Genomic DNA, 12,587 nt, shown 5'->3' with positions numbered 1-12,587 from the left:
ATTGTCAGTGAATTGTCAGGGAGAAACAATTAACCAATACACTGGATCTGATTTAACTTATTTATTGCAATACTGAACTAGGGTTCGATAGGCCGGTACCAATATTTTTTTAGGAATGAAGCTGCTGATTGCCTAAGAGTGGAAAACCCAGTGAAACATTTTAGACCATGGGACATTAAAAGTCTTCACTGAAACATAGAATAATAATACCAGAAACAATATTGATGCCAACTTGGAATCCAATTAAAATGTTAGACTCAATTAGGTTAGACTCAATTCAGGTTAAGAGTTTTCCGTACAGTATTGAAACTGCATCACATTAATCATCAATCCGCCTTGTCGATATCCAATTTTTAACAAAAGGCCAATATCAGCCCAATACACCAGTCTAACTCTACTGAGGTGGAAACCTGGTTTGAATGTTAAGAGGGCAGCAACAATTTACTCGCCCACCACCCCGCTTGTTACAAATAATCCATCCTGCACTGTGATCCCTCTACAACTCTGTGGCACTCTGCTTTAAGTACGCGGACTACACGCACTTTACCATTAAAAGCCATCACTCTTCAGTTCACAAACTGCTCCAACTGCAGCACTGCAATATCGTTGCAGCGGCACGGCAACGCCAATAGTGTGAATCCTCCTGAAACACTTCATATCTAAACATGACTCCATTCATCGATTGGTTTTATTAGACTTGGAGCACAATTTTCATGGCGCGTTTCAGAGCGACTCCACTCCCTCTGCACAATCTGACCATTAGTAAACTTTGAACCTTTGAACCATTACTGGCTCTTCCAATCACAACCTTCTAAGAGCTGGAAAGGGTTTCATGTTTAGCTGAGGTTCTCCCCCCCCCCACCCGGCCCATTACTGAATGCACTGCACAGCCATTACCCTGATAAAACTAACCATGTGTGTAGGGGAAAGGGTGCTGTCTATGTAGGGGAGAGGGGGAGGGGACTGTGTGTGTGTGTGTGTGTGTTTCTGTATTAGTCCTGTGAGAATTTGAGAGACATGCTGTGCTCACTGAGTTTCCCCTGCATCTAAATCAGTACATTAAAGCCGCAGTCCATCAGCGGCTGTACACACACACACACACACACACACACACACACAAACAGCATTTTAAATCAATAGCAAATGCAGCTTTCAAATTAATCACAAACAGAGGTGTGTACACATACAGGAGTAATGCAGTGTGCCTTTATTCTCTGCTCTGAAAATAGTGTGTAGGTGGAACCTTCCACACCCAGACCTATTAGATACAGATTTATGAAAGTCTCTCTGCATGTGTGTGTGTGTGTGTGTACTCTGACTCTGTGTGTGTACAGCCTAAGTGGCTGCACTCAGTGCACTGCATCGCTGTGCGACCACTGACATGTGCAAACAGTTTTGTGTGTGTTCGCAGTGAATGGCCTTTGAGTCAGAAACACCGCGGGAGTTACATACACACACACGCACGCACGTGCGAACAAACACACATCTAAAATACACACACGTGCAAAAACACATGCATACATATGTGCAAACACACGCAAGCACGCATCTAAGAATCCATACATGCACACGCATACCTGAGAATATACACAAAAGTGCAAACATGCACGCTCAAGAATATACACGTGCAATGACAAGTAGGCAGGCAGGCGGGTGTGCTCAGAGACACCTGCAAACACACACACACACCTGCAATTAACCCTCAGTTAGTCTCAGTATGTTAACTCTGCCAGAAAGCACTTTCTTCCCTCTTGTGCGAAGCGCTGAAGAGCGGCACAGCGGCACATTTTCACCTCAAACACGCCAGGAATGTTAGAGAAACAGCTTGTTATCCGTTTTCTCTTATTCTACCATCTATTATTCATTATAGAGGAGATTTATACTCCTACACATAAATGATTATTGTTCACCTGTCCATTTCCTGTGCATGTCCTTCATATAGCCTGCTGCATTATACTGTGTGATAAACAAGTTGTCCTTTTATGGCTGTCATGTGTCTCATGACTTTCACTTTTATAGTTTCCCTATTTTTGGAACACATCTATCTATATGGTGCTGTGAAGCTTCTGAGTGAAAGGTATGTCGATTTGATTTTAACATATAAACCGATTTTACTTGTGTAACTGTAAATTACGCTAAATCATGTGAGCCGGGGTACGACTCAATTCAAGCGACTCAAACTTTTCAGTGTAATTTGAAAATGCAATTTATCTATAAGTGAATGTGATGTTATCTTGCACTAAAAATACAAAGAAACAACATTTACCGTCTCCTTTCTGTCCTTCACTAAAGTGAGTGATGTGTGGGAGTCTGTGTGTGTGTGTGTCAGGATATCACAATGTTGTCCTAGCCAGATTATTCGCACCTATAATCCGCTTTGTAATTATTGACATACCTGGTGTGTGTACAGACTAAAATGTAGACACATACCCCCTCCCCCACACACACACACACACACACACACACACACACACACACACACCACCTGTCAAGGATGTTGAGGTTCTGATAGGATGTCAGCAGTTTCCATTCCTTCGGGCCAAACACCAGGGTCTCTCCAACACACACACACACACACCTCAAGAGGCACAGACGCCCCACTAGAGTATGGATCAATCTCAGCATCCATGCCGCCCACAGGCACTTTATACATACACACACACACACACACACACAAGACTGAACTACATACAGTCCACAGTCTCATGACTGAAAAAAAAAACATACTATCCCAAACTCCCTTTCCCCTCCCTGAACAGTTAGAGGGAGGAAAAAGGAGGGAAAAAGAGGGAGGGGAAGAACGAGAGAAAACGTTTGCACTCCTCGTTCCAGAAACAACATCCAAATGGTAGCTGAGAGTGAAATGTTTCTTTAAATGTTTTGGAATTACTCTTTCATTGCCTCTCAGCCCTTTTCTCTCTCTCTCTCTCTCTCTCTCTCTCTAACTTCACCCTGCTTTCCCACCCCACACACACACCATTTGGCTCCCACTTCACGAGACAGTTAGTTTGCCATATTGGGATAAGCGAGTTGCCAAGAGACACGCTATCCGACTCGCAACACATTTTGAACCTCCATTTTCAGATCCTCGTAAGTAACGTATCTCGCTATCAGAGGAAGGCGGAAGCCTGCTGGAGAACAATTCTGAGAGAAACAACACCGCGAATCCGACACACACACACACACCCACCCGAAAATCGACAAAATCCAACTCAACAACAGTCTTGATCGCAAATCGATCGGAGATGGACTCGCACAAAAACAACAGAATACTGGAAGACGTACAAAAGCACATAAATATGCACAAAAAATCCCTGGTATAAATGCCCGCCCGCTCTCTCTCTCTCTCTCTCTCATACACACACACACACACACACTTACACCCCTTGTGAACCCATCTGTTATCCATCAGTGCTACTCCGAGCAGGGTTAGCTGGGGGGGAATCTCTATTGATCTCTGGTTTTTATTCCCGGCAAGAAAAACATTCAAACAGTAAAACTCAGCCATGCTATCCATCTCTGCCACAACCAACTGGCACACCGACACTGGTAACTATTAATTCCGACCATAAAGCAGCACAGAGCTCATAACATATACAGACAGGGGATATGCATGATTTGCATACATGCCTGGCAGTAGATAGGTGTGTGAGTGTGTGATCTATTTTGTGCGAGTGTATTTATCTAGGCTGTGTGCATATGGCTTAGTGTGTGTGTGTGTGTGTTAATGATCTGAAATGTAAATGACTGATTTTCCTGTATCTGTGTGACACTGAATGGATGAGTTGTTTGGAGGAAATTGGAGTACAGAGTTTGTTTGTGTGTGTGTGTGTGTGTGAACTCATGTTGAACATAAACTGTCTAAACTTCACTTCAACCTTTCGCGTTGCAAACCACTTACATCTGATGGGTTTCCATCCAAGTATTTTTCTGCAAATTATCATGCATTGAATTAGAAAAGCTGAAGCTGCAAAATTCGATCAGATTTCACCACATCACAGTAAGGTTTTCACGCTCGCTTTAAGTGCAAAATGTTTCTGTTGATAAAGAAATTATATGATAAATTTGCCATGGATACGCATTTGTGGAATAAAAATTTTTTTAGGTTGGGCTGGACTGATCGGCCCAACGAATGGTTTAATCTCATTCAAAAATGACTCTGGACTTTATGAACTGTCTGTAAAATATCACAACCTTCCAGAAATATCATACCCGCGGTTGCTCCCATGTATAAGCTGCACATCGTGGCTATATGGTCATTAGTTGGTGCATTAGATTATTGCCATGTGCTTTTCTTTGTTTTGTCTTCAGATGAAAGCATGAAATACGGCCAGCATTAGCTAACACTAACAACTTGCCCAATACTAATCACTTCTTTAAAGACTTTTCTCATGGATTTGTTTTCTTTGGACAATTTACTCACTTCAACCCAGGTAATGGAAACGCACCTAATTGGCATTCTACTTTCTGCTACGTTCCAAAACTTTGTGTAAAAATTGCGTGACAGTTGGATGGAAACACGGCTCCAGTCTACACCTCATGTGTGCGTGTGTGTGTGTGTGTGTGTGTGTGTGTGTGAGCCAGGCGGTGTGCGCCACGCAGGGCTGCGGTGTGGCTCTAAATCTCCTGTGAAGACAGCAGGTGTTACTTTGACGCACTCCTCGATACCAACAAATGGGAACACACTCGCAACAGGCGCGCACACACGCACACAGCCAGCCATGCAGTCCCACAGATACCAACACATAGATGAAATGGAATGCACAGTTGCGCGGGCACAAAGATGCAATGACCCAGACACACATGCATTCAAACACAAGCATATGGAAAGACAAATGTGCAGCAGTCAATCTTGGGGTGATTTAAAAAATAAAGTCAGATGTCAACAATCGGCTCAACCGGCTAATGCTGTTTGAATTTGAACTTTTCTGGCATGTCATACCTGCCTCTGTCTCTATCTCTGTGCCATCTTTCATGACACTTCCCACGGTGGATTTTCTCATGACAGGCATAAATGTCCTGGGAATAACCTTTAACTTAAAGCCTTATGTAATCAGACACGTAGCGACTCAAACGTACACCCAAACAGACAGACGCAGCCCAGTGTGTGACCTTTGTGTGTTGGAGGCTGTTGTTTGAGTTGAAGGGAGGGTTCTGGCAGAGCGAGCGCGTTAGCTAATGCTTTGGGTATTTCAACATGCCACGGCACGCTCGTTTTTCTCACACACACACACACATATACGGGCCTATCCCTCTTATGTTTGACAGTTGAGTGTGTGTGTATGTGCGTCATTTATGTGTGTGCGCGAGTGTGTGTGTGTGTCGTTTGTCTGCCCGTGACAGGTTTATTGTAGCAGGGCAGCGGGGCCTTGTGCTTTCTCTTAAGGAGCCTGTTTTCTCTCCTGAAGGATTCAATTAATCTGAGAGGCTTCGTGTCCGTGCCATATCTCCTAACGCACACACACGCACACACACACACACTCACTCGGTTCCGTGTCTTGAATATATATAAACACACACTCACCACATTAATTTTAATGTAAACAGACACGTTCACCAAGTAGCGTGGAAGACAAAGTGGTATGGGCCAAGACAACCCCGGCCTGCCCTGCATGCCGCGCGGATTATGCTTGTGTGTGTGTGTGTGTGTGCGTGCGTGTTTGTTTGTGTGTGCTTGAGAAGAGAGAACACTTGAAGGGCTACCACATTTATCTAGCCGTGTATAAATGTGTTGTGGTCAGGATAAATCTCTTGCTTTCTCTCTGCAGAGTCCCAGGGGGAAACCCCGGCCCTAACTGCACTAAGTACAATCACATGCTCCCATTCCCATACACAAGACTTCAATCCTCTCATCTACACAGTTTCTCTCTCTCTCTGTCTCATGTTATCTCTCACCCACACTCCCTCGCTCTCTCTCCTTCCCATACACACAAACAACCACCTAAACTTTTGCCCTGCAAAAAGCAAACACTACTTTCCACCTAGGGGATCACACCCATTTAGTACCATCTCTCTCTCTCTCTGTCTCTCTTTCCATTTGTCTTTCGCCGTTTTCATTTTTTTGCCAGAACACATCCATCTATTGACCTCCCTCCTCTCCACCCACTAATAAAACACCTACATTTGCTACTGTGTCTCACTCCCAACTTCCTCTGCTCCCACGTGAACGCTGAAATGTGTTTAGATTCTTGCAACCTCTTGCATCCGAGACATGCACACGAAGAGCAGTGTGTGTGTGTGTGTGTGTGCACGACAAAAGAGCAGAGCTGGTTCAGGCACGTCATCCTTCATTCTCACAGAGGAGGGACAGCGCCCTGAGTGATGTTTGGGTCTCATTAACCATGCATCCATTCAGATTGGTAGTCCGAAACTTGTAAGGTTGTTCCATACACTTAAAAGTAATAATCTGTGACAATCGCAATATAACGCAGCAGTGATTCAACCTAAACACGGTTCATGAAAGCTGTTGCATTTGCTGCTCTAAAAAACAGGTAAAAACCCTCTACTGCACAGGAAGCGATGCTTTTTACATTTCCGGCAGCAGCAACAGCGGCTTGTTCGGAATCAATAGAAGAAGAACTTGACGATTATCGCTTTAACTTCATTCCCTCAGCCTCACAACTTCATACCTAACCTTCACTCTTGACCCGCATCCTTAACTGTTCAACGGTGATCACAGCAAACACACAAACCCTGCGAGTTAAAGCTCACACACACACACACACACAGGACGGCGGTCTTCTATCAGCTATCGGAGCAGCTACACATCCTCTCTCTGGCCTTCTCTCCTCGGCCCAGTTCCATTTCAGCAGGTCCTACCTCTCCTGCTCCCTGGTGTAAGAGGGAGGGGAGAAGAGGGAGAGGACAGATGGCCTCAATCTGGTGAAGGAGGCTCCGGCAGACCTCCAGTATACTGAGGACGATTTACAGCCATTTTACATCTGTAAACAGTGACTGGTGTGGATGCAATGCGTATGAATGAATAGGAATAGGTGTTGGATTAGCAGGGATGCGTTTGAGATATCACAATTTTAAAAAAGACTAGGATTTTGTTGATGGAAAATAATGGCTTTGCACCCTACAGATCAGACTGCTACTCAAAATACAGGTCCCTTTTGCTGCTGTGTGTACAAGCAGTACAAATGTCAACAAACTATTTGCAGCTTCACAATACAAAAAACAAATGTTTAGCTGTCACATACACATATCTGCCAACCGTGAGTTGTGGCAATAAGGGATATTTTCTATTCTATTAAGTCGGGCTGAAATCCTATTAAAATTGAACTCCAAAAAATAAGGGAGACTCCTGGGAAATAAGGGTGTGTTGGCAGCTATAAACAGTCAACCCTGCTTTCAGGAGCTCAGCCAAAAACAAGAGTGCAAGAAAATGTCTTGAATTTAGCGAAACAAATGTAAACAAGAAACAGCAGCGGGGCGACCTTGGCTCTTCAGATTGCCCACCGGGTCCTTGAGCTTGTGATCTGTGCCGCTCATTGCAATTAAACGGGAACATTATGAACATCCACAATTACTTTGTAATTATCATGTAATAGGGCCGTATACTGTTATTACAAGCACGGGACTCGGATCCTGGTCCAGTTGGTTAATGTAATGTGTGGGGATTTGCTATCGAAGTGCGCCATAAAGCTAAATGACCTGTATCGCACAGTGGTGTTTTAGTGGGTGGAGGGTATGAGTGTGCGTAGGGGAGATGAGAGTCAGAGAGTGAGAAGGTCACTGTGTGGGCAGGATAAAATGTATCCCGCTTTAAAGGAGTGTTTAAACTGCCAATCTGGGCTGGAACAGTGGTTGGGTCAACTCCACTTCCCAAACCCCCTGGCTACACATCAAGCTGCTCCACACATGCACATATGCAAGTGTGCGCGCACACACACCGCAAGCCGTTTTCAGCTCGTTTCAGAGCCACGGGAGGGGAAATGGAGAAATCTCATCCCGGCTGATGCGCTGAAATAAAAAAGCGCAGCCGCACGGGCACAGAGACACGCTTTACCCACAAATGGCATACAGTGAACCCACAAATCTAATCATTTCACCCCCAAAATGTTTCCATGTTATTCTGGAGCCACAGAATCGGTTCAACTAGAGATCACCTGCCATAAACCCCTTCCCAGCACTTCTTTTTTCCACGACACACACACACACACACGTCAATCATTCTAACAATCCTTGCTGTGAGTTGATTTCATCTCTGACAGCTTTTCATGTGCCTGTGAGTTGAGTGTGTGGGCTTTGCCGGCGTGTCAAATTAACGCTTCATCAGAGCCCTGCCCTGCTAGCATCGCCTCACTTCACTAGACCTCTAGTACCTTGTGCTCCAAGTGACAAGTGCTGCAATGAAACCCACGCTGCAACAATAAGGAACAGGGAACACGGCTAAATTGGAATATCATTCACTCCGAGGGGTACACCTCTGAAAAAAAAGCAGAGACACTGTAACTGTATCTCTGTCTGCAGCTACATTACTTTGAGGGGATGCAAGGAACTCGTTTGTCAAACTTTCCATTTTCTAAAAGATATAGCAGACCTCACTTTCCGAGACGCAGCCTATGGTTTAAACATCAACAGTGTGCTGACATTCCCTCTGTCTGACCGCAAAACTGTATGCAAACAGAAAATGCTGTCTTTTTTTTGCATAATGTTATTACATGGCTTCCATTACTAATAGCAGGAACAGGCATCGTTCTGCACCGATGGAAGCAATAAGGAAATCGAGAACAGCCCAACGGGGAATAACATATAGGCTAGATGTGATGTACTGACTAGTCAGAGGAGTGCAGGAACAAACACAGAGAGAGAGAGAGAGAGCAGGTAGGCAGTGATGTGAAGAATCACATGACGGGTCCACATTAAGAAGCCTTGGTCTGGTTAACACTAAACCTCTTTATCGGCCTAACAGATCAAATCATGCACCGCTGTGGGTCTAAATGCATACTGGCAGGCTTGCTCACTTAAGCACACACACACACACACACACACACACACACAAACAAACAGGAGGTTCCCCGCTGCACTTGAGGCAGCAAAGGGGGTATCCAACAGGATGGTACAAATGCAGGGAAACCAGGATCAGCCATTTGCCAAATGTTCCAGAAGGGCGGCTTTTACTCCAAATAGGGATGACTTAACCACAGCCATTTGCTCTGCTCTTTTCACTACATGCTCTCTCATACACACACAGCAGAGCCAGTTCCCCCAACAGAGTAAGGAGTGGTCTGTCTTCTCTCTAAGGTCACAACTTTATCACACCTGCCTGCAGTTCTTTCCCCCCCTCTCTCTCTCTCAAACACGCGCTCTCACACGCCCACCTCTGCTTTCACATGCAATCCAAGCCCAATTCACCCTGACCTGCCTGCACACTGCTGCAACAACACCCACACCACAGCCCTTTAGTGTGTTCGGGTCTTAAAACCCCACGGTGTGTGTTGCAAATTGTCAAGTAATTTTCTGCCATTGCATTGCCCATTGGAAGGGCTGTGGATCATAAAAGTGATACCATATTTTCAATTCTGTAACTTCTCCCAGCTTTTTAACAGCCACACCTCTCCATGAATCTACATCTGGGTTAATTTCCCAACCAGCACCGTAGCGACATTCAAGCGATGACCGCATAGGCTACTTCAGGCAGGAATAAACCGTGCGCATTTTTGCGCAGCGTTATTTCAAGATAATTTTTGATAATTTCAGGGTTGTGGTTCTTGGACGGTCACATTATTCAACGTCGTACACTTACTGTGGTGTGGATGTAGGTTAATGGCCGATGGCAAGAATTTTCCGGAGTGGAGAGGCGGCGGATGACTCGCGCCCAAGTGGCCGGGCGAGGGAGGGATCCTCCCGGCTGCAGCTGCTGCTCCGAGTCGGTGAGACTCCATTGCGAGCCCCGCCAACAACGGAGGTGGTACGTGGACGGATCGGGGAGGTCCAAAATCTCGGCCATCCATTATCCACAGCGGGGAAAGTTGGGAAAAGAAATTGTCCGTTCGGATATTCCGAAAAAGCCAATGCTGGCTATAATAATGTCTTTAGTTTTCCAGGCGATTCGGGGTCCTTCTCAGCCATCCTGCTGACCTATAAATATACAACAGGAAAAAAATCGCTTGACACAGAATCAGAGGTCAGCTTGAGCAAATTGTTGTGAACTGATAGTTTTAGGATTTCTGCTCTTTGCAGCGAACGGGCGGCCCATACGAGCAATGACGCAGTTTGGAAAACCACTTCAAAAACTAAACGTTAAATATTTGCTGGTCGCAAATAAGACCACATAGCTGGTCCCGGCGTGTCCTATCTGTAGGTCTTGATGTAGCTTTAAATTAAACCTACAATACTGTTATCTAATGTTGAAGCGGACTAGCAGCTCTCCACCCCCACTGCATACCGAGCCAGCAGCCGCTCCGGGGCTTCGCCTCCCCGGGCAACACAACCAGCAGGCCGGCCGCTAGCAGCTCTGCCCCGGCCAGCGAAATGCACTCCAGTGGAAACACATATCGTCAAATTTTAATAACCTATTCTATCTTTTCCGATTACCCAGCTGTTTTCCTAAACCGTAAACCAGCAATGTAGGCTATGTGCCGAGTCCCTATGTAAACCAATACACCACAAATACCTGAGGCGCATCAAATATAAATTTCAAACGGGTTAAAAATAAATAAGGTTGCAAAAGGCTGCATCATTAATCAGCGGGGTTAGCGGTGTTTTGTTGCCCACTGATGCGGATTTAGTCTTGGCTACTTCGCAAATGGACATGGGTGCTGCCCATGGAAAGAAATCAAAACCCAGCCCGTAAACACTTCATTCCGCTGTTTAAAAACTATAACCTCCTGTGCTACCATTGATATCGACGGTTTACCACCCAGACCCAAGTTTAGATTAGTATTAAACTGTAGCAGTGTGTATTTACAACATAAATCGCCGGATAATTCCGTTTTAATCAGTGTTCAACCACCCGAGCGAGTAATGCGTTGTCTTGAATGCGTAAAGGTCGATTTTAATCATTTTTGGAGGGCAATTGTTAAACCACCAATTTTCTCAGTCGACATTTGTAATATTACACAACGCAAAAATAGAAGAAAGTTACTTTAAGCGCGACAACAACAAGCAATTTCGACTTTAATCCCGTCCAAGTAAACGAGCTAAAAATCGAGACGGCTCATGGAATCGAACCTAAAAGATAATTTTTGGATAATTTTGGACACGGCCCGAAATAAACACAAGTTAAAACAATGTAACGTCCTCATTAATTTCAGTTAAAACAGGGCGAAAGTCGAATTAACCTTCAACGGCTACAAGCAAACACATCACAGCCATGACTCGTGATATCCAGGCGGGCGGGATCTGAAGAATGGCTCGTTTAGAAATCACAATAAAGCTTTTTTTAAAAACACACCAAACATATTTTTACCCAGGCGCCTTAAAATTGTTTTGGTAGGTAGACTATGTCGCTTCGGTTGAGGTCCATGCGGTACAGCAGCAGAGAAGCCACGTTTCAAACTTTTTCACGGTTCCATTAACGACACATTCAAAACTTTCTCGGAGGAAATGTCCTGAAAGCAGGTTTTTGTATCGGCAGCAGCCCCCAAAACAAATCACCCAGAAGGCATATGCATTAACCTCCGCGCCATTTTCACTTATATTAACAAACCATATTTCTACACTGTTTTAACATCTACCGAGCACAGTGTCACTTTAGAAAAAAAAAGAACAACATGTCGACCTCTTACTTGAATGGGAAAATCTGAGCAGGGCAGAAAAAAAATGCAAAGGATTCTCAAAATCCGTACGGGTTGCTGGGAGAACTGGAGTAGTCCATTACAGGCTCGTCCGGAGGTAAACTGGGGGATAACTGGCGGGGAGAGAAAGCCCCCGACGCGTCCGTAAACTCCTCAGCAATGAAACACAGCATTGTTTTACAGGCCCCGCCCCCCTCGTCCACCACCACCCAACCCAGCACGCTCTAGCACGGCCCTCTCCGATTGGCCGCGCGGTGTGTCAATCAACGCCGTGTAAACACTTTGGCCGCTCGCCAGTTCCATAAAACCAATTATGGACCAAGGAGGTTGAGCCGTTTCAAGGTCCCCTCTTCCTTCAAGACTGAGTGATCAAAACAAGCAGTGGGAATTTTTTGAAGGGGGGTGGGGGGATGGTGTGTGTGTGTGTGTGTGTGTGTGTGTGTGTGTGTGTGTGTGTGTGTGTGTGTGTGTGAGTGTGTGTGTGTGTGGGGGGGTTTAAGGCGACTCCCCCCCACTTCCACGCTGATTAAAATAGACGCGCAGGGGGGAGTGTTGGGGGTCGTTACTCCGAAAGAAGTGCATTACTCGTTTCCAAAGTAATGTCGTTACTCCACCTTTCTTCACCAGTAATTTGCCACTTGTCTTGTTCTATTAATTTTCGGTTCCACCCCCCAAAAAATGGCGGTTGAATTGCATCCGCTAAAATATAATATAACTCCCCTATCGCACCCTCTCTTCCCTTCCAAAATTGAAATTGAGCTCAGTTTCCTCTCCTGTGAATCATGAGGGAAACCAAATTACCAGCGCCGATGTCCAATGTCCTCTCTCATCCATTCATTAAAA

The 12,587-nt window shown here is 45.2% G+C and overlaps 1 protein-coding gene across 3 annotated transcripts in view; it reads right to left on the bottom strand.

Moving 5' to 3' along the window:
* The window catches only part of tnrc18 (trinucleotide repeat containing 18), a 47,627-nt gene extending 35,746 nt beyond the window's left edge, over positions 1-11,881 (bottom strand). For 2 of the 3 annotated variants that reach the window (XM_078284885.1, XM_078284887.1), the window contains exons 1-2: positions 11,736-11,881; positions 9,752-10,086 (exon numbers count right to left, since the gene is read on the bottom strand). In XM_078284885.1, the coding sequence (XP_078141011.1) occupies positions 9,752-9,959 (208 nt within the window). In that variant the 5' untranslated portion in view covers positions 9,960-10,086; positions 11,736-11,881. Of the gene's footprint in view, positions 1-9,751; positions 10,087-11,416; positions 11,520-11,735 lie in introns of those variants that run through there. The other variant, XM_078284886.1, reaches the window with a different exon arrangement.
* Between the last annotated feature and the right edge of the window lie 706 nt (positions 11,882-12,587).

This window comes from Centroberyx gerrardi, chromosome 7 (genome assembly GCF_048128805.1).
Source record: "Centroberyx gerrardi isolate f3 chromosome 7, fCenGer3.hap1.cur.20231027, whole genome shotgun sequence".
Taxonomy (NCBI): Eukaryota; Metazoa; Chordata; class Actinopteri; order Beryciformes; family Berycidae; genus Centroberyx; species Centroberyx gerrardi.
Note: the sequence above shows the minus strand (reverse complement) of the source record. Positions and strands in the feature narration are given on the sequence as shown.